The sequence below is a fragment of the Watersipora subatra genome, chromosome 10, assembly GCF_963576615.1.
Source record: "Watersipora subatra chromosome 10, tzWatSuba1.1, whole genome shotgun sequence".
NCBI classification, from domain to species: domain Eukaryota; kingdom Metazoa; phylum Bryozoa; class Gymnolaemata; order Cheilostomatida; family Watersiporidae; genus Watersipora; species Watersipora subatra.
The window spans coordinates 57,213,169-57,240,734 of NC_088717.1; the positions used below are offsets into that span (position 1 = coordinate 57,213,169).

General features: G+C 35.9%; 1 protein-coding gene and 1 long non-coding RNA gene across 2 annotated transcripts in view; one reads left to right on the forward strand and one right to left on the reverse strand.

The window, feature by feature from the left end:
- Positions 1 to 1,888: 1,888 nt before the first annotated feature.
- Positions 1,889 to 4,177, reverse strand: LOC137407417 (uncharacterized). Its single transcript, XR_010979954.1, has 2 exons — positions 3,177 to 4,177; positions 1,889 to 2,634 (listed from the first exon to the last, which is right to left on the reverse strand). It is a non-coding gene; the product is annotated as an uncharacterized lncRNA (long non-coding RNA).
- A 12,599-nt stretch (positions 4,178 to 16,776) lies between these two features.
- Positions 16,777 to 27,566, forward strand: part of LOC137407414 (organic cation transporter protein-like) — a 29,198-nt gene continuing 18,408 nt past the window's right edge. Inside the window, exons 1-3 of the mRNA XM_068094065.1 lie at positions 16,777 to 16,912; positions 20,219 to 20,260; positions 21,514 to 21,657. Coding sequence (XP_067950166.1) covers positions 20,251 to 20,260; positions 21,514 to 21,657 — 154 coding nt within the window. The 5' untranslated portion in view covers positions 16,777 to 16,912; positions 20,219 to 20,250. The remainder of the gene's footprint in view (positions 16,913 to 20,218; positions 20,261 to 21,513; positions 21,658 to 27,566) is intronic.

Here is a 27,566-nt window from a genome sequence, read left to right on the forward strand (position 1 = left end):
AAGATTTTTTAAATTATTGTAGGCCGACACATGATATATACTTCTAATGGATTGAACGATTAAAGGACCCAGTGTGTTATTTTATAAACAGGCAGCTTGACCAAATCACTTGCTCATAATTGCAGACAAGTCATCTTGGATACATTTGAAATCTTTGAACACTCCAGTTTGAAAGAGTGCCTCATTTGGTTAACCGTGCAAAATTAGGGTTGTGGTATATGGCTTGCAGCATATTGCTGTTTTATGTCTGGATGAAGTTTAGTTGCTAGACAACATCTAAATCATTATTTACGCTATTGGCAATGCTCCAACTAGCAGGCAGTTTTTCAGAGTAGCCAGTACTACCCTAAGTACCCTCACCACAAGTATTAACACTCACTACAAGCAGTAGTGTCTGTAGTCTGTACCATAGCTAAAACTGTGATCACCTCTGGTATTAGCATCACTGTGATCCGTCACGCCACCTACATTACCAGACTTGCCTCTAATCAAACATTTTGTCAGCTTTTTCAATGAGCCTGCGTTCTATAACTTAGTAACACTCATCAGATCCACACGTCTCTGTGGTCTTTTTGCAAAAATCTGTTGAGCTATACGTGCTGTATATATTATGGAGATCCGTTCTCATCTTGTAGCCGACCATGTTATGGAGAAGTTAGTGTAATTCTGTAGTATTTCATCACACGCTGTAGATATCTTACTGTGTCACTTTCTAACTGCTGGGCGTTTATCTGTAGCAGAACTGCCTACTTCACATGGAGAGCCTCTGTAACTAGTGCTGCAGATAAAACGATATTGAACGATAGGTGTCGATTTTGTGTGGGACGATTTCATTTTGGGGCAATTTGTAGGTCAATTCTGTAATCGGGTATATCCACGTTTTCGATATCATGTCAAGACGATAAATATCTGTGTTTAATTGATAGAACCAACATCGGTTATCGCCGGCTTTCGTGACTCAATATCGGCACAGCTCGATATTTATAAATTTATACACTATTCTCGCCTTTGTATTTCAGTTTTTTGGTGAAACGCCACCATAATCTATATCGAGAGAGCATAACTCCAAAGTTTCAATACTGGACGATATTGATAGCTCACAGGGCCGATATATTGTTTTGGCATGTGGTGTCATATTGCACAGCACTATCTGTAACACCCTGCCTCCCTTTGAGCTCGTTTGTAATTCTCATCACTGTGTCTTGCACCCTCTCTAGAGATTTGCTATCCATGCTCAATGTTGAGTTCCATTAGACAGCAGTAGAGAAAATGGGTAGTCAGCATACAGTCGGCCATTATGTGTGGCATCATGGAGGATTGGCTTGATAGCCTCAAGTGTTTTTGAGAGCTTTATGTTTTGGACTTATGGCATGTTATGGTGGGGAGTGCAGCATTCGTTTTAATAGTTGCATCCTAGTGTAAGAGTGTGTTATTTGCATTGAGACTGACAAAAAAACTCATTGGAGTGGGTTGGAGACTACTCTCAATTTTGACGCATCTATGATGGGCTCTTGATGAGACCGACTCACTTGTGCTATGCTAAAACTAACAGATTTGTTGTATCCAACATTTCCTGGAGTACAACTTGTTGAAACCAAGTCACTTGTGCCCTGCTGAAACCAACAGAGTTTGCTCAACCCAACGCTTCTTAAAATACAACCTGCTGAAATCAACAGAAGGGAGCTGAAACCAACTCACTTGTGCTCTGCTGACACCAACAGACTGCCCTGAACCCGAGGCTTCCTAAAATATAACCTGCTGAAACCAACAGGAGGGGACGAACCTCTGTAAGAACAATAACTCTTCATTTTTAATCATCATTGCAACCTTCTCCGAGCTTGTCGTAAATTATTTAACTGACGATCAGAAAGTGATAACATTCCTTCAATGAATAAACAATTTTATTGAAATAACGTATTCATGCATCACCCTCAGGAGCGAAACACAAGCTGACCTGCCTAGAAATATCAGCAGTATTTATATTGCATAAGCAGTCGGACAAGAGCTTTACAGTTATTGTTTGAACCGCCCAATCACGTTACTTCGCTATCTGCTCACTTTGCAACAGGTCTACATACAAAACAATAAAAATTACTGTGCTACAATTAACCATCATGGGGCAATAAACTAGGCACTGCCAAAAAGCCCGTGAAAAATTACATACAATAGTTTGTGAGCAGTGCTCTAATCTATTCGGAGGACGAAAAGTAATAAATGCAAAATCTTGTAGCGAGAAAAAGTACGAACAAAACTGAAACATTACTTAAAATAATTTTAACAACTAGTAGCTAATTGGAACAGATACTTAGACTATCCCAACATGCAACCACGAACATAAATAAATTTCACTTAATAAAATCATTAGATTGTCAAATGAAATAAATTTCACTGACATGCGAAGAGTATGAATAAAATCATTAGATTGTCAATTGCATAGAAATGTCTATAAATTTTGGCAAATGGTGTCTTTCATCTTTTCTGTATCAACTTTGATCCCAGAAGTCTTTCGTATATACATGTACATGGACACTCAGTTGTCTCGTCTTTTTATTAGTCCATCGGAAATGAATGCCTATGGAGTTGTTCTTCTATGGCTCTTTTGAAGACCATCACTCCTTTTATACAGTTTGTCCGCTAAAATATAATTCGTGATTTTAGGCTCACTACACTGGCATCACAATTCACCACTCTCAGAGTTGACTACAAATCTTTATTAAGGTTGGCTTTATAAATAGAGTAGGTTGGCAGTGTTGAACTAGAGTCTAAACCATTTTTTACGCTATTGGCAATGCTCCATTTAGCAGGCAGTTTTTTGCAGTTACCAGCATTACCAGAAGTACCCTCATCACAAACATTAGCACTCTCACTACAAGCATTAGTGTCTGTACCATAGCTAGAACTGTGATCACCACTGGTATTAGCACCACTGTGATCTATCGGGCCACCTACATTACTAGAGTCGCCTCTAATCAAAGTGGTATTAGCACCACTGTGATCTATCGGGCCACCTACATTACTAGAGTCGCCTCTAATCAAAGTGGTGTTAGCACCACTGTGATCTATCGGGCCACCTACATTACTAAAGTCGCCTCTAATCAAAGTGGTGATAGCAGACTAGGCACACTAGGGGTAAGCATTGCAGGATGAGCTTGTTCATCTACAACTTTTTTACTTACAACAGTCTCATTGGGATTTCCCAGATCTGTAGGCTGCATGCGGAAGTGGTCATCTTCTCTGCAAATCAGAGTTATAAACACAAACAAATGCTTACGGTTGCAACAAAGTTCGTTCTGTCCAACGCCGACCCAACAGCTCTCAGAAGAGTGGTTTGCCCGCACTACAATACCAGCATTAGATGAGGCATTAACCCATACCCACTGTCCTAGTTGGAGGTTTGACAGAGGCCTATTTTTGTATTTAGGGGTCTATTTCTATTAGCCTCTTTGACCACAAGTTCTTTGCATTCAAATAGGTTGCAGTCAACAGTTCAAGAAACAGGTTGTCGAAAAGTGGTCCTGACTGATCTACCAAACATTAATTTGCTCGGGAAATATCCCGATTTGAGTGGAGTTTATCCATAATCAAGGAGGGATTTGTCTTTGTCTGTCGAAACATCCCACATTTGTTGGGGGATATGACGGTTTGACCACCTGCTCAGTTAGTTCATTGAATGGGGAATACCTCGAGACGCTGGTAGCTATTTGAAAGCTTCATATTAAAGCGAAGTTGCAATATTCCTGTTTAGAAAAACAGGTTATGTTATCACTCCTGACTAGTTTCGGCACACTTAGTCTGGCAAACACTGGCTTCATGGCTTGAGTTACAAGACAAAAAGTCTGAGCTTGAATTCGGTTACTGCAGTCCATCTGAAGTAGTAATACACCATAATCAGGTAAAAATTGCTTTGATGTTCCATAACATGACAGCTAATCTCTAACCAAGGAACTTCAGGAAGCTTAGGACGCTCCACAGGCTGGTGTTCGATAAAACTGTGTCTAATGCAGGCATTACATTGAGAGACCTAAGGATCTATATCACTACTCATTAAGGGCCACCAAGTAAACTGTCTCATTCTCATCTTTTCGATCCCCAGTGGATGTCGTGGAGCTGTGCAAGGTAAATAGGCCTTAGTTCACTTGGAATGTAAATTCTGCCTTTAAACAGAATTAGACCCTGATATTATGTAATCATGTCGAAACTATTGTACAATTTAGCAAGCTCGCCATACAATTTCTTGTTGTCTGACCACCCTTTTGCAAGGTATTACAAACATTGTCGAGATTCCGTGTCTCGCCGAGTGGTGTCAAACAACTCTGTTCGCTCACACGGATTTAGAACTTTAAGCCCTATGGGCCGACTTGAAGTGTGTACTAGGTGTATTTGAGGTATTAGGGTATGAAAAATAGTATAATCATACCGCATCAGCTTTATTTTAAATCACTGTACCCGCAAAGGTAGCTTAGGCAGATTGTTGTCACTAAAAATGGTAACGAAAGGCTTGTGGTCTGTCACTACCTCAAAATACTTAGTTAATTTACTAAGTAATAATTGAATTTTTTGCAGCCCCAGGCAACTGCCAACGTTTTTTTTACTATTGCATACTTAGTTTTGACATCAGTCAGCTTGCGTAAAGCATATTCGACTGATTGCCAAATATTTGACTCGGTCTGCTGTAATAGTACAGCATTGGTAGCATATCGGGTCGAGTCTGCTGACATGATGCAGCTTATTCTAGTAAAATGCACATAGCCATAGAGCCTATGACAGTTCTTGTTTAATCTGCACAACAGCAGACTGTTTACTATCACTCCACAGCACTGCCCCATAACAGCATAAATAGGTGTCGCTAACTCAGACGAATTCATGGAAAACTTGCCGAGATACTCAACTATGCCAATGAAGCGCTTAAAAGCTTTTCTATCCTCTAAAAGATTTAGCTGACAAATTGCTTGGTCTGAAACTGGTTTTACACCTTCAGCGCTGACAAGATGTCCGAGAAATTTGACTAAAGTAAAGCCAAACTCACCAAACTGTATTTGCCGAGTGTCTCTCCAGCAGCTCCGATCTTAGATAGGACCCTACTCAACGGCTTCCAGTGAGTGATCTCATTCTGGCCAAAGATTAAAACATCATTCATTAGGCAGACAACTCCATCCATCTGGCCCAATATCTTTTTCATGCTTTTCTGATAATATTCAGGAGCTGACGAAATGCTGAAAGGCATTTGTTTAAAACAATACCTCCCGGTGGAGAGATAAAAGTCATCAGTAACTTACTCTTGGGATCGAGGTTGACTTGCCAGAATCCTGAATTTGCATTGGTCTTAGAAAAGGTGCGACTTTCAGCCAGTCTTGACAACATGTTACTGACCCTTGAGAGCAGATGCCTCCCTTTCCACCGCTTTACTGAAGTGGGTAAAGTTCACACACATCCTTATAATGCTGTTGAGCTTTGGAACTATTGTCAGTGCCAAACACCTATCAGTTGGTTGTTCAAGGCTCAATAAATACCAGTGCTAACATCTTTTCTACCTTCATCTTTGCCTTGTCATAAAGACCAACAGCTGTAGGCCTTGGAGAAAAAAGATGATAAAGTTTTGTGTTTTCCTTTAGTTCAACACTGAACAGGCATGGAATTGTTCCTAACCCTCTAAAGAGTCTAGGAAACTCCTTCACCAGATCAAATACCTTCTGAGTTATAGCATTGACAATTGCTAAAAGAATTAAGTCTACGATTCCATGCTCCCAGTAGGTTTCTACTAGTTCTTAACACTACATGTGCTTCACAGTTAGTGGACTTTCGCTTGCTCTTGAATTTAACATCAGCAACTCCTACCACACTCAATCTCTTTCCATCTGTGCCAACCAAAACTACGGAACTAGAAGTGGCAAGTTCCAAGGTTTTTGAGTCCTTTCTGTAAAAACAGTGACATCAGCTCTAGTGTCAAAATAAAAAAGAACATCTTGGCCATAAACAGTAGGCTATGGGCTGAGCAGGCAAAAGAGCTCCAGAAATGATGTACCCTTGGCACTCCTTTCAGTGGCAATTTCTGCAGTGATTTAGACTAATTTGGGTATGGATAATTCAAAATTGAAGAGTTGCCGCAGCTGCCATTCCCACTTCTATAAGAAATTTGATAAAAATGATATTTTAGGACTTATCTCCCCTGTAAACAAGACTTTTTTCATAGAAGCATCAGATTTGCAACTTTTATCATAATTATTTGGCAGTGATTTAAAATGTCAGTGGTAAAGTCAAAATTTATCTTCTATCTACTTTCGAACATTCCATATCCTACAATTGTTACACCCACATGGAAACTATTTACATGTATATATGAATATGTACATGTGTATATAATTGTATGGTTTAATAGCTTTATTTTACAAAAAATATTCAAAACACTATAATTATGTTTTAGAACCTGACACTGATAAATCATAGAAAATAATAAGATACAAGATGAGCGAATTCATGGTTTGAGCTTTGACATGACTTGTGTAGCCCACATACATGGCTCTCAAGAAATTAATTTGATAAACATTGCCTAAGCACACAGGTTAAACGCTTAGTCACTGCCTAGAAAGCTGGAGAAAACACTTTTTAAATAGCCTGAAAGGCCTGTTTTCAATGGTGTAAGCCTTCAACTTGCCTGCAAGGGCTACCAGATTTACAGAACATGCTATCAGAAACTGACTAACAGCAAAATTGAGCTCGGTAGGAGAAAACACAGTGAGGTGAGTATTTTTTTAGACTGGCAATACTTTACCACTCAAACATTTAAGGTGAGATAATGGGACTTATAATTATTCTATAAAATAATTATTATGTAATTTAAGTACGTAATTAATAATCATTGTTAAGATGGAAGGAATGCAGACATTGCAATTTGAAAAACCAGTAGTGGTGGCAACTGATCAAGATGCTTGTATTCAGTTTGAAAAATATCTAGATTTCAATCCAGCAAGGCATTAACAATTAGTCTTGCCCTCATTTATCAAATGGACAAATCATGCATGTATTCACTCTAGTTTATTGGTCTAAGCTGACTAAGTGGTGATGATTTTCTCAGTCAATGTTGTCCTGGCATTCATTTAGCTACATGAAAAGAGTTGGAAACCTGCTACTCATGATACACCTTGTCAAGATGAAGATGAGCAACCAAAGAAAATCACAAGATCCAATTCTGCTGTCCACTTATACACATCAAGACCTACATTTAAACATGTATGCAAGATTTCTGAAAAGAAGGTGTAGTACTACTCACACAAATCAACTACATACTTGCAAAGCTGTCCTTCATGTGGTCAAAACTGTGTCTGCTGGTATGTCCACCTATTCTGTAAATTAACCTAAGATATGATTTCTTCAGTTGTTTTGACTACGATTAAGTAATTGATAAGTAATTGATGAGCAGTGCCCATAATAGTTTTGCAGACCAACTTGCACTGGTATGACACCAATGATTGGCATCACATCACCCTACAAGCAACTATGGTCCTCACAACGAATTTAAACTCTTAGTGACATCTTCAAGCATGGTTTCGCGTAAACAGCCTATTAATTTTGCGAGCTGTGCACCTGTCTACATATGCAGATGGATTGAAAAATGCTGCTACCCTCAAACAGGAAGAACGCGTACTTTGTAGAACTTTGATCAAGATGTGGTTGCTTTAGAGATAGCCTCTCATAACAAGTGTTATGACAAGTATATTTGCGTAATGCTCGATACACAAATGGTAATTGATGAAAATGTTGATCAATCTTGCCTCAATAGAATCAATTAAGATTGTTAACTATTTACCTATGGTATCTTGGAACTTTTTATGTAAGGGGACAAGCAGAGAGCTTTGTGGATATTACAGCCCAGGTTCCTAGAGGGCAACTGAGTTAAAAGCCTTCTCAGAGGACTAGTTCATATCTATAGCAGACATGATCAAACTACCATAAATGCAGTGACTCCAAGCTGTTGAGGATGTGGGGCCATCCTTGTGGATGCCATGGCGCTTATCCAAGCCCTGCCTGCCAGTGCCATCTTTTTAACATTCCGTCAACTTGCTGATACCACTCTTGATGTGCTTATTGCTCATACTAAGAAGACAAGGCTGCTTGTGTGAATTTTGTGATCAAAAACTTTTGCAAGCATAGAGCTACTAAGGCTACTAAGCTCAGAGATCAACTTCCAATGTGAAAATCTCATAGGTTTGCACGGTTTCTCTAGCTGTGATGCAGTTTCATCCTTTGCAGGCAAAGGGAAAAAGAGTCGTAGAAAACTCATCAAAACAGAAGTCGACTCTGAGAATAGTTTAAGTTTCAGGGCAACTTTATTCTCTCTGTGAGACTTACATATGCAGACTCTATGGCCAAAAAGATAGCACCCAGGAAAATGGCACAGACTTCAACTGACTAAGGGACAGGCTTTTTGTGTTTAGGTCTAGGTCAGTCAGTCCCTCGCTTCAATCGCTAAAAAAACATGTACAGTGTATATTGTGCCAATTATGTAGCAGCTACCTACATGTATATGGGAAGAGGCAACAACATAACTTGTCAATGCACCATTTCCTTCTTACATCGGTAGATACTGGGTAAGAAAAACGATGAGTATGCAGTAAAGTGTCATACCAGAATCATCGCCTCACCCGATATTCTACAAGCAGTTCTATGGGAGTGTCATAGATCCAGGTGTCGAGGGAACTGATGTGCTAGTATCATGGCAAATCTGCCTTACACAGAGCTTTGCAAATGCGTGCAGTAAGATAAAACTGAAGCGAGAGTAGCAGAGGATGCCGATGGTGAGGACAATGACTAAGAACTCAACATATTGAGCAAATAGTTGGGATATGCGATATTTTGAAATATCCCAGCTCGTTTTGTAAGACTTGATATTAGCTACTAATAATACTACTAATAATAATGTTAATAATAATCACCATGTTCACAGTGCTTGCAGTGTTCTTATTATTGCCTATGATTCATGATTGTCAGGTTATAAAACATAATTATAGTGTTTTGAATTTTTTTTGTAAAATAAAGCTATTAAATCATACAATTATATACACATGTACGTATACGTATATACATGTATAAAGTTTACATGTGCGTGTAACAATCGTAAGATATGGAATGTTCGAAAGTAGATAGAAAATGAATTTTGACTTTACCACTGACATTTTAAATCACTGCCAAATAATTATGATAAAGGTTGCAAATCTGATGCTTTTATGGAAGGAATCTTATTTACAGAGGAGATAAGTCCTAAAATATCATTTTGATCAAATTTCTCATAGAAGTGGGAATGACAGCTGCGGCAACTCTTCAGTTTTAAATTCTCCATACCAAAATTAGTCTAAATTGCTGCAGAAATTGCCACTGAAAGGGAGTGCTAATGGAAATGCAAGATAAACTGCCTTGGCCCATAGCCTACAGAGAAAGTGAGTCTGAAATCATCTGCCAGCCAACAAAAGTCTCAGTTGGAAGCTATCCGAACCTTCTTATCAGTACTGCAGTCTTTCCTTGATTTGAAAAGACACTCGCTTTCAGCGTGACACTTGCCATCAAATGTATGACATCGGACTGGCCTGTCGCATGCTCTTGCCATATGCCCAAGTTACTTGCAATTCTTACATTTAACTTAAAGGCAGATTTTTTTCAGAAAGTAGTCCATTGAGCTACACTCATAGCATCTGTCATTACTCATCTGATACAAAAATCCCTAGTCAGTCAGGACCATTCCTGTATGTACAGTCCTTAGAACTGTCTCAATCGCTGGTAAAACTGTAACGGTGACAGCGATAGCATCTTTCAGGACTACCTTCATGGCTGTTAGAGCCGTGTCTGTAGCTATTATGACACCCAAGGCGTCCTCGAGTCTGGTAACTGTCACTGCTATTATCTCTTCTCTCTCTCGACGGCAATGTTGGCCTGCTCGTCTTTGTACCTCATCAACCTCTTGTTTGACACACAGCTGTTCAGTGGCATTTCTACCTGCAACCTCCGTAGAGGTACTGGCCTGTTAGGTTGGCACTGCAGCTTTAGCTCTCACACTAAGTTGAGCATTAGAAGGTCGAGTAAAGTTGTGTTGTGCTGTGAGCACACTTGATGTCTCTTGTGCCACAATTCCTTGAGAAAAGATTTGTCAACCTTTTTCTGCCCTAATTATTTTTGGCCATTAAATCCAGACTCAATTTCATGCCACTGAGTCTACCCATGGCAATGGCCAAAGCAAAACTTTTTCGTGAACCGCCATTCATACCAAAATTCAGCTGCCTACTGAGCCGCTTGACTCTGAGAAGGAAATCTCTATCGTCTTCTCCCGCAAGTTGCTTCAGAAAAAAAACTTTTGAGTTTTCACATAAACATCTTCTTCTTTTTCGTAGTTTCCTCCTGGCAGATCCTAAGCCTGGTTGAAAGATGAGTTTGGGTTATGAAACTCAAACTCCAACAATTTTAGAGTTTTCTACTCTCTTGGCCTACGGCTTTTAAGAGAGCTAGTAATTGAACCCTGAGCATGAAGTTAACGACACTGATGTGGTCATTCTCCACAGTCCCCTCCCTCTCATCCATCTTGAGAGCCTTCATTTTTATACATAGTTTGAACTCATCACTAAATCTTTTCCAACTACCAAACACGTCAGAGGGTAAAATATTTAGCACAGGGAAGCTAGCAAATATGCTGCTGTTCATAGTTAAATTGTTCATGTTAAATAAATGTCTGCAGAACTGGAGGTTGTGAGCTCAAATCCAGTTTGCAGCGGATCTTTCATTCTTAAAACTTTATTGCTATAGCTGAACAGACAGAAGTACAGAAGGATAGACAGATAGATGGACAAACATTGAGATATTTATACATGTATTAGCTGTACTACCCGGCGTTGCCCTGGCAATAAAAAAGTCTTAAGACAGAAAATTTATTTGTATTTAACATATAACATCATTTGCCATTCTAACTTTCAAACTACATATCATGAGAAAAGTGTTTTGTGTAGCTAAAATAAATTAAGATAAAAAATAAAAGCAACTGTAAAGGTTTTCAATCTTTGTCAAACAACTGTAACCTTCCAACTTCATATCATGAAGAAAAGTTTTTGCGCAAGTCAAATAAGTTGAAAAAAATCAAACAACTATAAAAGGGTTCAAATGTAAATGTGAAATAATTAGCAAGTAATAGCTAAATTAAGTTTGTTTTGCTACGATTAGAATAAAACATGATTTGGCAATGGTACGATTACTACAAACTGAAAAAAAAACAAAATAAAAATCCTGAATATGTTGAATTAATAATGACAATTCTTGCATAAAAGTATGTGCATAAAAAGGTTATTGTTCTACCAGAAGCTATCTATCAAAACTCTAAATACGATGATACTGGTACCTCTTGACACTGGTAAAATGTAAAAATGGAATGTTTGACTGTCTTTGTCTGACCGAATGAGAATGTAGAGGTCATTTCTACTCGAGACAATACAATTGTTCACAGGAAAACTATTGACCTTCACTGTAATTTAACAATCCAACCTTACAAAAAACCGGAAATAGAAATTCACGAAAATGCAAAAAAGCATCGCGTTTCATAGAGTTAATAGTATTCATAAAGTTACAAACAATGTCATTTAACGTGTCTATACGCCATACAGTATATGCTAACGTCGATGATCAATATGCCTTGTATAGCTCAGTGGTAGAGTACGTGGATAAAAAACTTGTGGTCACAATCTCCACCTGTTCAAATTCATCAGAACGCAAAATTTTAATTCCAAGATTTTAATAGCTCTAGCTGGACATACCGAAAGACAGACAGATGACAAACTTTGTGAAATAGATATATAGATATACTAGCTGGATGCCGGCGTTGTCCGAGTATTAAAAATCAGCTGATAAATAATGAGAGGTAATGTAGTTGCCTGCCACTTGCTATTAGCTTGGCACAATGCCAAAGGCTAATTTGAGCAAGCTTACTAATAAGGGCTAACTATTTGTCCTCACGATTGAGCCCAAAATTACGCTACCGCTCTTCATGACATTGCGCCATCACGTTGCATTGTATAGGAGAGTGGCACCGTATTTGCACCCATATAACGACATATATCGCCTAGAGAATCTATCAAGCTCGTGTGGCTTAATTGGTAAAGTATCGGACTGGCAAACAAGAGGGTCCGCGATCAAATCTTCTGTGATATGGATTCTTTATTCCAAGATTTTTATAGCTATAGCTGGATATACACAAACAAAAATACACAGACAAACTGTGAGAAATAGAAATATAGATAGACTGTATTACCTGCTGAAGATTTTAACACAGTTGAAAATTAGCACAGGTTTGATTATAAAGCACTTATGTCTTCAACAAGTTTCTAATGAGTAGAGTATTAATGACTGAACTTACAAAATTGCTAGACTACCCGTGCTGTATTATGGGATTTGTGTGGCTCAGAATATATTGACGTCTAAGTTCAAAGAAGTTGCAGGTGGTCATTGCAATTATGATAAGTGGGTAAAGCTGGCTGGTTAAGCTAGTGGATAAGGTAGTATTAGGCAGTATTGGGTAGCATATAAGTAACTGGAATGAATGACGATTCTTTTTCTTCTTTGCTACAACTCATGTAAGTAGACCTCATTTATACTACACACTAGCTAGTCATGAAGGTCTTGTAGCTGGCTAGATAAATATAGCCATAGCCGATAATTTTACTACATTAAATGCTCCTATAACGTATACCTTGTACAACATGAATTCCAGATAACATAGAAAATTATGCAACTTTTGTTTCGTACTACATTAAAAATTCCATAGAACGTAAAATGTGAAGTGAGGGTAGGTTCTCAAATTTGATTTGAATATCTCGCCAAATTTGTGAAAGAAAAAAAATGATGTACATATAGTGTTGTATATATTATACATACACAAGCGGAATGCCTGGGCAATGGAAAGTCTTTGGACAAAAAATTTACTTTTATTTAACATATGTAACATTCACTATTCTAACTTTTACATGTAAACTTCATACCATGAGAAAAAATGCTTTTTTGTTGCAGTTCAAATGAACTGGGAGAACATATAATACAACTGTAAAGGTTTTCTAACTTTTTCAAACAAATGTAACTTTTAAATTTCATATAATAAAAGAAGTGTTTTGATGAAATAAATTAGGACAAAAATAAAAAACTGTAAAGGTGTTTAATAGTAAATGTAAAATCATTAGCAAGTAATAACTAAATATACTATGTTTTGCTACAACTACAAGGAAGAAATTATTTGGTATACAATTATACGATTTTAGTTTGTTGGCATCATAAGGCAAAAATATCGTTTAGAGGTATAGAGTAGTATAAAAACCTGAAGTTATTATCTAATGCAATCACCTGCCAGGATAATCATCAAAATCATCATCATTAACAATAGTAACAAAACAATATGTTAAATTTAGTAACTATAGTTACCTACAATAACTTTAGTGCATTTCGTGGTTATGATCTGCAAGAAAATGTAACATTACCATGTACTATGGGCAGAACGTACTGTGGAGAGTGTAACATAAACAGTGAATCTAACAAACGAATTTAGTTTTTTAAAGCACACACTTGGAGGACGGCTTAGTTTGTATTTTACTAGGCTTCAAATTTGTACCTAAAATTTCATCACTTATTTGTTTGCGAATCTGCTTTTATCATAACGGATAACGCCGAACTGAAATGATGAGCAACGTATGTATATCTCTTAATAATGTATATAATAAGTACACAGATCATCAAATTTTAATTTTGAGAGAAACTATTGTTGATATTGTATGGCGGAAAAACAAACTCGCCCTAGTATGGCGAGAACAAAAAAGTATCGTGTTTTACAGAGATGGGCAAAAAATATTTTATAACGTGAGCATCGTGACCCGTAGGCGCAATGTATCAATTATTACGTTACTTAGCGTGTGAAATTGGGAGAAGGGTATACAGTAAGAGCGATTGCAATCTTCAAGAGTTCAAACCCAGCCCGACGGAAGCTTTTCATTCCAAGATTTTAATAGCTATAGCAGGACAGACCGATTAACGTAATCGCGTAATTGCGCAAATGCATAATCACACGAACACAGAATAACAGCACACGAATACAGGATAACAGACACACAAACACAGAATAACAGACACACAAGCGCAGAATAACAGACACACAAACACAGAATAACAAGCACAGAATAACAGACATATAAACACAGAATAACAGACACACAAACACAGAATAACAAACACACAAGCGCAGAATAACAGACACACAAACACAGAATAACAAACACACAAATACAGAATAACTGACACACAAACACAAAATAACAGACACACAAACACAGAATAACAGACACAAAAACACAAAATAACAGACACACAAACACAAAATAACCAACACAAACACAGAATAACAGACACACAAACACAGAATAATAGACATATAAACACAGAATAACAGACACACAAACAGAGAATAACAGACACACAAACACAGAATGTCACGAGTTGGAGTATCGTCGAATGTTATCTTTTAACCTAACTTTTACACCTGGATACAGATAGACGACGAACAGATAGATATATAGTTCTTTTTATAGTAGAAATATATTTTGTTTTGCTTTATCGTAGATACATAGACTATTTGTTATTAGTTTTACTGTGCAAAATAGACCTTGTTGTCTAGAAAAAATAGACATCGAAGATGTGTTTTCTCCAACAACTTATTCTAAAATTATTACAATCAGAGTCTATAAAACCAGCGAACTTGATCAAAAAAAGGAGAAAAGTTGGTGATGCAAACTAATAATACGGCAGTTACGGTACAGCCAAATAAATCAAAAGTTAACTACTCTCCTACTACCCTCTGACCAATAATACCATTCACCATATAGCCTTACCTATTTTAACATTTTTATATTACACGTTGTTTTCATAACTAGAAATTTGTTGTCATAAATATGCATAACTATTTTCACAGAGCTTTTATTTGTCCACTTTTTGTTTAAACAATACTCATATCAATTCTCAAGCTTGCTTTTCACATATTTTATGCATTCAGTTCCAACATTATTATATTAGACTATTCATTAGTTTCTTAGTTAGACTATAGTTTCATTGTGTTGTTTTTTTTTAATTTTTTGTTGTACACTGCTTTTTAGTTAGTTTACTTGCTTTAGTACTTTGTGGAAAACACGTTGTAAATATATATATATATATATATATATATATATATATACATGTATATATATATATACATGTATATATATATATATACATATATATATATATATATAAATTTACAACATAGTAGCATGTATATGTAGCATGAGTATATGATCCCTCACTTCGGTTTGGTTGAGCACTCTGTGAGAGGTGCGGCACTATTAGCCTTTGTGCAAAGCTCATCACTTTTGTGATTTGAGCACTCTGGTGCCAGCACATTGACTTTCTTAAAGTCTGCGAGGCAACTTAGTTGTTTCGTGGCAGGAAGATGAGGCTGCACTGATGAGGCTTCAATAGCCGAAACAGTACTGTCTGTAGCATGAATATATATATATATATATATATATATATATATATATATATATATATATATATATATATGTATATATAAGTATATATATATATATATAACTTTAGTTTTTCCTTTTTGCATATGTTGTAGCTTATTTTGTTGCAAATGAGCTATCTACCTTCAGTATTAGTATGAGTCCAAATCTCCTTATATATGGATAGTCTTCACTTCAGTTGTGTTTGTCTTTAGGTGCAGAGGACTCTGGTTAGCTAGTGCTATAGTGTTATTCACCGTCTATGTGAGTGTCGATGCCAATAGGTGGGAGGTAGTCTAGTGATGGTCAGGTTACGGTTCTACAACAAGGCTAATCCAATGCTATAGTTCATGTAACGATGCCTCATATATACACTACTGTACGTACACCTCCAACCAACTCTCTAAAGACTGGGTTGGGGTTAGATTAGCAGTCTAGACGTAAGATATTATGATACAATATACATGTTGATCGATCAACTATTAGTATACAATTAAATGATGTTGCTTCCTTAGTTGCTAGACATGGAATGAATATAACTATAAAGCTATTTCTATATAAATGGATAGACTGAATAGGAGTTGTGTTCCTACTATAGTGTTGCTATGGACTGAGTAAATAATTCCCAACTCCACAATCAAATGGTAAGAATATTGTACACGTATGCAGCATGTAAGCAATGGTTGTCGATGCATACTTGTTTCCGTTAGTGGGAGATAATATATGCTGTAGGAATGTATTGTAACTGCTAAGTTTCCTACCTATTAACTAATCTTTTGACATTTACGTTTGTGGGAACATTGCTAATATACAGCTATTTCAAAAACATGATTTTCAGATATAACACATGGCCGAAGAAGTGAGTTTGGAAAGATCTTGGAACAGATTAGGCAATTTGCATGCATTTTACAGTTTGTATAACATAAAATCCTTATAACGTAAACATTCCTTTGTTAAACGGTTAATGTTCCTTTGTCCCTTTGTTGTCATTTTATTAAACGTATTTAATTTACTTTATAGGAGTGTCTACTGTATCTGTGTTGGTGTGTTATTTACGTTATAGGAGCGTCTACTGTATATGTGTTAGTGTGTTATGATGCGCGTTTTCGAGAGGTCATGCGGGCTCATAGCCTCAGAGGATTTAGTTAGCTGACTCAAGGAGCCTAACTGAGATCCGATGAAAATTTAGCTTCAGCAACCACGTGTCGCCAAGTTGAACTAATGTCGCAGTATTTGGTAGTCTCAACGCACTTTAAATAACACTTAAGACATTTATCAAAACAAAGTGTATACCGAGGGCAAAATTGTTTAGCTGGCTGAAGTGAAACCAGGTAGAAAAGGTTGCACAGAAAGACAATTTTGTAATGGTTAGTTATATCACCTTTTGTTTCTTTTATTTTGAACGAGTCACCGAGATCGATTCAACGGTAGCATGTGTATTACGATAAAGATTTTTTAAATGGAGCTAACATCTCAGGCAAGTTAGCATACTATAGTTAAAATGGTTTGGACAGATAAAGTAATTATGTCCTGTCTTCCGTCGGAAGTCATTAATGCGTGAATTATTGAATATTTTTTAATAGAAATGCATATATACCGAAGAATGTTGAGCGCCTACATCATCTATTAACTATCTAGAGAAAATTATCAATCTGAGCATGGAGACGCTATACAAAGTACAGCACAAAGTACAAGTGCCGATCTGCAAAGTTTATATCAACAAGTAAATATGTCCATTTATATAACTTTTAGTGATTTTGCAAACCGTAACTCTTTTTGTTGAAATTGTGTTCCCACGACTTTTTACGAACTCACAGTGTGGTGGTTTCAGTGGGAAATCTTTTAATCTAATCTACATGTGTTTCAGTTTGCTAAACTACTCATTGTTGAAGAGAGTAAATATAAGATTCCAGCTGTTATGTATTTTGAGAAACACATGGCTAAGATCGCTTCATCTGTTTCAGAACAGAGGCCTACATTATTACATTACTTACCTGTTATAGATAAGATGATAAGATTTGCTAGTATACAATTAAAGAAGTGATGTACCCGGTATACCAGTATACATGTTTGCAAAAGAATTTAGTATCATGTACCCTCAACCTATAAATTCTTAAACTGAAGCATTATTCGCGTGGTTCATTTTTGAGTAATCTACATACTTTGGGGCGAGAGTTTTGCTCAGGGCAATATATTCTCATACTCTCTTAAGGCGCAAAAGCACTAGGCGTTAATAGGCTGGATAACGCTAGACTTGCTAATTCAGAACTTTATCACACATGAGGGTCATTTTGATTGGTTGTTTTTCTCCAGAATATAATGCTCTGACTGCTAATTTTTTCGTGGCATTGTTTATCAATGTATAACAAAAACATTTTGCTGTTTTGTTATGATTGAAGCGTCATCAAAATGAACACTGAATTGTTCATAGATTTAACAAGCACTCACTCTATACGACACAACACACAAGAATTACAAAGATCTCCAGGTGAACACCAGCATTTGGGAGTCAATCGTTGCGCAAGTTGACCATCTTGAGAATAGTGAATATTTCATGTTAAAAATTAAATACTACTATAAAGTAAATTATATATATATATATATATATATCTTTAAATATCATTAAAATATACAAGAATCATTTTTTATGTCTTTTTGTAGTGTGCAAGTCGTGAAAGTGAGGCCTAACAAAAATAGAAGTTGTTTACGTCGTTGTCTAGAAGGTGCAAGGTTTACTTAAGTTTATTAACAATTCCGAAGAAACTGGTGATACAGAATTTTATTGGCTGTTTGCGAGCATGCCCGTGTTATAGCTCGCTGGTGAATTGCTAAAGTTTGTTTAGGCAAACGCGGGCGATATCTCAGGTCTTCTCATGACGCACACATTAAAATTGCCTAGTGTGTTTACGCCTTTAATGTTCTGAAGCGTACATAATACTCTTCGTTGCGTGTAGCTGCAAGTGGTCCATAGCTCTGCACCTTTCACTTGTTAGCAAACCTCAAGCTCTTTTGGAAGGTATCATAACTTATTCTTTGTGTAAGTCAAGTGTCTGCTATAACTATCTCTCAGAAACATCTAGTATATTTATAAAATATAACAGGGTGCGAATGCCCAGCATTGCATGGGTAATATGAAGATTTTTGCACAGAAAACATATTTTTATTTTACATATACAAAATTTACCATTCTAACTTGTAAATGAAGGTGTCTGTTTATTTCTGTGTGTGTTCACCCAATGCATAATTCAAATATTTGAAAGTGCGAGGCACAGCTAAAACAGATTATAGTAAAACATTTCTCACTTCTTATGCTACATATTCATTCAAGACTTGAGCAGCTTATGAAAAGTGGCAGATAATGTAGTTGAAATTGGCTAAGTTTTTTTACCTGATGAATTTGAGTAACTTAAGCTAGTCTAAATCTTTACTATAATAAGAACCGTGTTTGTCCATCTGAAAGCAGAGTTAGAAAAAAGTTGCATCACACAGGAATCAAACCTGTGCATTCAGATGCACGCGTGTAAAGCCAAGCTCACTGTCACTAAACCATGCAACCACTTTATCAAGACGTTGAATCATTGTGCTTATAATTGCTACACATTATGATCTCTGCACATGGGACTGCAAGCCTACTAGTAGTAACCAATTGTATTTGTGCAATTTATATATATTTTAACCTATAGCCTAGCTATAAACTGAACATACGAATGACAAACAGACACTGATTCTATATATACATATATATATTATATAATTATATATAATATATATAATATATATATTATATATATAGATATAATGCTTTGCAAATAGGAAGCTGTTCTAAACCTGATACATAGTCATGCTAAAACATATTTAGCAAATTTTACAACATGAAAGCAGTGACCTAGAGAAGCTTGTTAAGTGTGGTATCAAATCTCTCATCAGCTGCGAAGCTGTAACAACTTAACTTGCGTTGCGTATCGCCTTTTAAAAAAACTTACTGTTTTCGTTGTATCATGGTTTTGTTTAAATCTTTTCTTTTAGAACATGTTAGAAAGACATTGCAGGATATTCATCGTAGACTTGTCCAGCAGAGAACGAAACTATTAAATTTGCAGTTGTTGATCTGCGACGTTACTCATCGATTTGCAAAGAATTTAAAATGTGGGCTTGAGCAAACTCGGCGTTTAACATTTCTTGTTCTTCATCCAGGAATAGCATACAAGTTGTCTTCTCGCGTCACACAACTCTGCACTATATTATATAATGTATATTATTTCAAATTATCATCGACTATTTTTCAAAGTAATCGTGTGACGTGTAGGGAGTTGGGAAAGAAAGTGAGCAGGGGAGAGCAAACAGGGAGTTAGGTAGAGGGAGAGAAAGGGATAAATTTCCATGCTCTTTGATCATGAACATCATGTTGCAGTTTCTACATTTTACTAGTTGAATGATACACAGTACGCTTATTTAGGTTTCTTTAGTTATGTTCAATTGATCATTCAGTGGTTGAATAATGAAATACCAGCATAAATGGAATGGCAAAGGTTATTTCCATTGGTTGATTCTATAGCATCAGCAGAGACATAGTCAGGAGTGTAGATAGAATTTGGATCTACCATATTAGCTTTATGTAGGCTGGTGCTAATGCTTGTGGCTATTCATTCTAATCTGATGCTAATATATTTTAGAGTGAAATAGAGGCAGCAGTTGGAAACTAAGCATGTCATCAGGTGAGTAACACTACTTCATCGTTGTCTTCACCCTGCCACATATCCAGCTCAAATTATTTTAGCATTCTTTCATTGACAAAGTGTATCACATGTTCCTGTAGAATGTATCATCTCAGCATTTGATCAAAGGTTGAAGTCTGTTCTCATTACTCTTTTTAAGCGATTATCCACTGCACTGCTAATAAGCCCCTACTGACATCTGGCATTGTGATTGTTCAATATATCACCCCCTCACTTTCTATACTAACAATAGTATCAGACTTGGAACAAGATCTGAGACTTGATAACATTGACAAGCATAATTGCAGTCACCATAATGATTGGAGTTTGATAAATTTAGGCTCAGCTTTTACTAGATACTGTAAGACCTCTAATTGAATGCTACCTCTATTTGAACGCCACCTCTATTTACCGCCACTACGAGAGTGCAAGGAGCTTTTATGCACCATTGGTTAATATAGATATAAAATTAAAATATGTCTTCAAATTTAGAATGAAATACAAATTAAAATTGCCAACAAATTGCAAAGAAGGAAACAGGCTATAATATCATCACAGGTCAATTGCAAGCAATAGGTATCAACTGGTCTAGATATTCGCGGTTTCTCGATGCCTATTTATTAAAAGATCTTTGACAAGTTGGAGGTAGTTAGCAGATCTATTGCATCCAAAAGGTTTAATATCGCTCCCCTGGAAAATGAGAGCATAATATAGGCGACATTTGCTCCGCCCATAATAGAACTAAATTTATCTTCCCAAAATTCTGACAAGCCATTTGAATAATACACCGCCTGCCTCTATTTGAATGCCGCCTCCAATTGACCGCCGTTATAGAGGAAGGGTTGAACAATAGAGCGCCATGGCATTCAATTAGAGGTTTTACGGTAGTTTAGTTTCACCATGTTGTTTATAAGACTCAACACTTATTGCTGTCAGTTGCTAAGCACTGACTATCAGTGGGGAATGTTAAGAATGCTGATGAATTGCGTTTAGCAGCAATTCTTAGCACTAGACATTCACTAATTTTGCATGTTTTCAGGGAAATCGGTTTGCATTTCTATTTTGCCGTCGAGAGCAACGCTTGTGTTGTGATAGCTTCAAAAGTTTAGGAGTAAATCTTCTTTGCTTGCGTGCACCGTGTTTTACAAATCTGTTTGTATAGCCTGCTACTCACACATTTCACACATTGCACCCATTAACTTCAATATTCTGACACTAAAGCATGAAATAGTTTCTATAATATTTTTTGTTAGAGGAAAGAACTCATCTGCTCGCGGATGAGTCGAGTACAGACGAGTTCAGCTCCCTCAGTTCACACGAACATCGAACTTTGACCTGGGAACTCGATGAGGCTGTCTGCAAGGTTGGCTTTGGACGCTACCAGTTTATCTTGTGGTGTAAGTGGTAGAGTCATCTATAACCTTTTGAACCGAGTCTCTGCTAAGATGAGACCAATTGTCCAGTAAACATTCTCAACTCATAACAACTTATCTGACAGTGACCTTTTGATCCTTGATGGCAGTTCTATGATTTCTGATAAGGTATGGGGCATTCTCTTTCTCTGGTCATATGAGAGATTCTCTGTTTGTTATATACCTGATGTTATATTCTACAGTTAGTGTATGAATATGTTATATACCTTAATGTTATACTCTACAGTTAGTGTATGAGTATGTTATATATCTTATGTTATATTCTATAGTTAGTGTATGAGTATGTTATATACCTTATGTCATATTCTACAGTTAGTGTATGAGTATGTTATATACCTTATGTTATATTTTACAGTTAGTGTATCAGTATTTTATATACCTTACTAGCTGCATTACCCGTGTTCGAGAACAGATTGACGTAAAGCAATAGTTTTATTGAGAGTTGTCTTTCATACTGTAAAACAACTCCAAATATGCAATGTACTGAAATTTTTGTGCTGATCAGACTGCATACACATATGCAGTCGTACATGTCAATAATGTTGGAGAGACCAATGGAAATATGCGATGTGTTTTACAGCTAGTCTACAATGCATCAGTCGCGAACCACTCAAATCGGAGTTGTCCTAATTTTGTACACAGAACTGATAATAAAATTGACATTGCTAGGCAAACTGAAGTTCTTCAAACTGGCAGTATTGAAAAGTTTTACATATTTTAAGAAGTTCTAGAAAATATTTTGCTATCGCACTGCTAAGCTATGGCCAGCATTTATTGAATTGAGACTTCTACATGCTTAAAACACTAATCATGACTCACCAGTTCTTCCTCTATAGCCTGTGTTTTGACATGGTATATACAAACTGTGCAGCAGTAATGTGGTTGTGTTGATAAAATTTATTATCAATAAAATCTACTATATAAACTACATATATGGCCTCTCGCCTTTTCAACGTAAGGCATTACATCTGGAGCATCTTTGGACATTTGTTCCATAGAAAAATTCGGCCCTATACTGTGTTGCAGGACTGTAGTCAAGTGCGAAGTTTTCTGCCCACACACGGCGCCTGGTAGCAGCTGCTGTAGTTAGTGCATCTTGCTGTTGTCGCCGTTTCATCTGCTCTGAAAATTCAGCTCGCCGAGCAGCTGTTGTAGCTAGTGCATCATGTTCTTGTCATCGTTGCATCTGCTCGGAAGTTTCTTCACGTCTGGCTGCTGTAGCGGCTGCTCTGAGCTGTTTGAGTCACTGCTGGGTCGGCTCAGCAGTCTCTGCACTTCTAGCAGCTGCAGCATCTATTCTGGCCTGCTCTCAATGTACCTGTGTTTGTTCAGCGGTTTCTGCTCTTCTAGCAGCTGCTATTCTGTTTCGTTGTAGGCGTAGCTGTGTTTGCTCTGCAGTTTCTGCACTTCTAGCAGAGGCAGTAGCTATTCTGTTTCAATGTAGGCGCAGCTATGTTTGCTCTGCAGTTTCTGCATTTCTAGCAGCTGCAGTAGCAGTTTCATTTCGTTGTGGGCGTAGCTGTGTTTGCTCTGCAGTTTCTGCTCGTCTAGCTGCTGCTTTCCGAATTCGGTCTCTTTATCCACGGGAATCAATCTGTTCTTGCGTTTGGGCAGTAGGCTTTTTGGGAGGCATTGTACTGCTTCAAGCGTTTCTAAAAGTGAATGAGATGGTGTGCTTTTTTGTAATATGCACTGCTCGCTTTCTTCTCACCGTCGCCTATCGCAATGCTTGGAGTGCCCGTGCAAGTTCTGTAGTAGCTGTAGTTCGGTGGTACTCGTAGCTGGAAAAAAAGTAAAAGTAAGTCAGCTGCAGAAGGAAATGAACATGCTTACTATCACAAACGGTTGCAAATTCAACGTTTTAAGTAGTGGAGTTGTGGCATTTCATGGACAATAGAACATTGAATAAGAAATACTAAGTGAGTGACAGTGTTGTCCAAAGATTTCTCTATAAAATTAGCCTAAAGTTTAATTTTAAATCTTTGTTTGAGAATTTATAACTTAAAAACAACCATTTTTTGTGTAAGTTTTGAAAACGCCACCGAGTTAGAAAACAATTACTTATGTTGATGACATTATAGCCGATTCAGATTTCTATTTTTGTGATTACACAGATAATTAAAATAGCAATAGCAGCACTGACTCTGATGGTGGTGAAAGTATTGGTTTTGTAAGAATAAGGAACATTGTAGAGGATCGTTTTAGCTTCATAGCCTCACATCGCTTTAGTATGTGAGGCTATGCACAAAGTAAAGATACAATGAATTTTTTGTATAGCAGTGTTTGTTAACATGTTGGCAAAATGAAATATATAACCAAAACAAATGTTCTAGATGCAGTTTGAAATTGAAAAAATATCATGAAGCAATATTGGCAAAATAGCTGGCAGTAGGCTGATAGCTAAATTTGTACATGGACGGAAATGAAAGGGTTATGTAGTGTAGGTGTGCCAATTCATAGGCAATACGACATTGAATAAGAAGTACTAACCTTTTTGATGTAGAAATTTAGTAGGTAAAACGCAGTAGCAGTACCCATGCAAGTTCTGTAGTACTCGTAGCTGGAAAAATCTAAAAGTAACTCAGCGGCGGAAGAAAATGAACATGTTTACTATCACAAACAGTGGCAAATCCAACGTTTTCAACCCTTTCACTGAAGTAGACTCATTCATGCGTTTTCTATGGTCGACCGCTTTAGACACATTTTTGCGACTTTCCCAGCAACTGCTAGTAACTGAATTTTATTATTCGTTGATAACATAACCAACGGTCTTTAGGACTTTTATGGTAGTGGCAGTGCTGTCCTAGGATTTCTCTATAAAATTAGCCTAAAGTTTAATATTTTAATCTTTGTTTGGGGATTTCCAACATAAAAACGAACATTTTTGTGTAAATTCATCAAAGGCGTCCGAGTTAGAAAACAAATAACTACTTATGTTGATGACATTATAGCCAATTCAGATTTTTGTGATTACACAGATAATTAAAATAGCAATAGCAGCACTGACTCTGATGGTGGTGAAAGTAATGGTTTTGTAGGAATAAGGAACATTGTAGGGGATCGTTTTGCTTTGTAGCTTCACATCGCTTTACCAATGCACAAAGTATAGATACTATGAATTTTTTGTATAGCAGTGTTTGTTAACGTGTTGGCAAAATGAAATATATAACCAAAACAAACGTTCTAGATGGAGTTTGAAATTGAAAAGATATCATGAAGCAATATCGGCAAAATGGCTGGCAGTAGGCCAATAGCTAAAGTGAAAGGGTTATATATTGGAAGTGTGGCAATTCATAGCCACTACAACATTGAATAAGAAGTAGCCTACTTACCTTTTTGATGTGGAAATTTAGTAGGTGAGAACTGCATTTTTCCAGTGGCCGCAAGAAACAATCATTTACGTGACCTTCTCGGTACACGTTAGCAGTAAATATTAATTGCATGTAAATTACTACTCATCAATTTATTTTATTTAATGAGTTGTACATTTGTATAGTTGTATAGGCACCTTTGTATAGGCCGCAGAACTCAGGGTGGTTCTTTTTAACACGGCATCAACTTTGCTGTTTAAAACGTATCAGCGCGTTGGGCACAGTAAAGAGGCGCGCTAACCAGAGATCACATGATTTTTGTGTAAAAATGATGAATAGATTATGTATAGAGGCGCACTAACTGGAGATTCCCATTAATGCGCCCTAGATACCTAGTAGCGGCTAATAGTCCGAAAAGTACGGTACTCTATTAGGCGGACACATACACACACAGACAACGATTGCTGTTTATATAGTAGATGTTATATTCTATAGTTAGTGTATGAGTATGTTATATGCCTTATGTTATATTGTATAGTTAGTGTATGAGTATGTTATATACCTTATGTTATATTATATAGTTAGTGTATGAGTATGTTATATACCTTATGTTATACTATACAGTTAGTGTATGAGTATGTTATATGCTTATGCTATATTCTATAGTTAGTGTATGAGTATGTTATATACCTTATGTTATATTCTACAGTTAGTGTATGAGTATGTTATATATCTTATGTTATATTATATGGTTAGTGTATGAGTATATTATATACCTTATGTTATACTCTATAGTTAGTGTATGAGTATGTTATATGCCTTATGTTATATTCTATAGTTAGTGTATGAGTATGTTATATACCTTATGTTATATTCTATAGTTAGTGTATGAGTATGTTATATACCTTATGTTATATTATATAGTTAGTGTATGAGTATATTATATACCTTATGTTATACTCGACAGTTAGTGTATGAGTATGTTATATGCCTTATGTTATATTATATAGTTAGTGTATGAGTAGGTTATATACCTTATGTAATATTCTATAGTTAGTGTATAAGTTTGTTATTTGCCTTATGTTATATTATACAGTTAGTGTATGAGTATGTTATATACCTTATGTTATACTCTACAGTTAGTGTATGAGTATATTATATACCTTATGTTATATTATATAGTTAGTGTATGAGTATATTATATACCTTATGTTATATTCTACAGTTAGTGTATGAGTATGTTATATACCAAATGTTATATTCTACAGTTAGTGTATGAGTATGTTATATACCTTATGTTATATTCTACAGTTAGTGTATGAGTATGTTATATACCTAATGTTATATTCTACAGTTAGTGTATGAGTATGTTATATACCTTATGCTATATTATATAGTTAGTGTATGGGTATGTTATATACCTTATGTTATATTATATAGTTAATGTATGAGTATATTATATACCTTATGTTATATTCTACAGTTAGTGTATGAGTATGTTATATACCTAATGTTATATTCTACAGTTAGTGTATGAGTATGTTATATACCTTATGTTATATTCTACAGTTAGTGTATGAGTATGTTATATACCTAATGTTATATTCTACAGTTAGTGTATGAGTATGTTATATACCTTATGCTATATTATATAGTTAGTGTATGGGTATGTTATATACCTTATGTTATATTATATAGTTAGTGTATGAGTATGTTATATACCTTATGTTATATTCTACAGTTAGTGTATGAGTATGTTATATACCTTATGTTATGTTATATTATATAGTTAGTGTATGAGTATATTATATACCTTATGTTATACTCTACAGTTAGTGTATGAGTATGTTATATACGTTATGTTATATTATATAGTTAGTGTATGAGTATGTTATATACCTTATGTTATATTCTACAGTTAGTGTATGAGTATGTTATATACCTTATGTTATATTATATAGTTAGTGTATGAGTATATTATATACCTTATGTTATACTCTACAGTTAGTGTATGAGTATGTTATATACCTTATGTTATACTCTACAGTTAGTGTATGAGTATGTTATATACCTTATGCTATATTATATAGTTAGTGTATGGGTATGTTATATACCTTATGTTATATTATATAGTTAGTGTATGAGTATATTATATACCTTATGTTATATTCTACTGTTAGTGTATGAGTATGTTATATACCTAATGTTATATTCTACAGTTAGTGTATAAGTATGTTATATGCCTTATGTTATATTATATAGTTAGTGTATGAGTAGGTTATATACCTTATGTAATATTCTATAGTTAGTGTATAAGTTTGTTATTTGCCTTATGTTATATTATACAGTTAGTGTATGAGTATGTTATATACCTTATGTTATACTCTACAGTTAGTGTATGAGTATATTATATACCTTATGTTATATTATATAGTTAGTGTATGAGTATATTATATACCTTATGTTATATTCTACAGTTAGTGTATGAGTATGTTATATACCTAATGTTATATTCTACAGTTAGTGTATGAGTATGTTATATACCTTATGTTATACTCTACA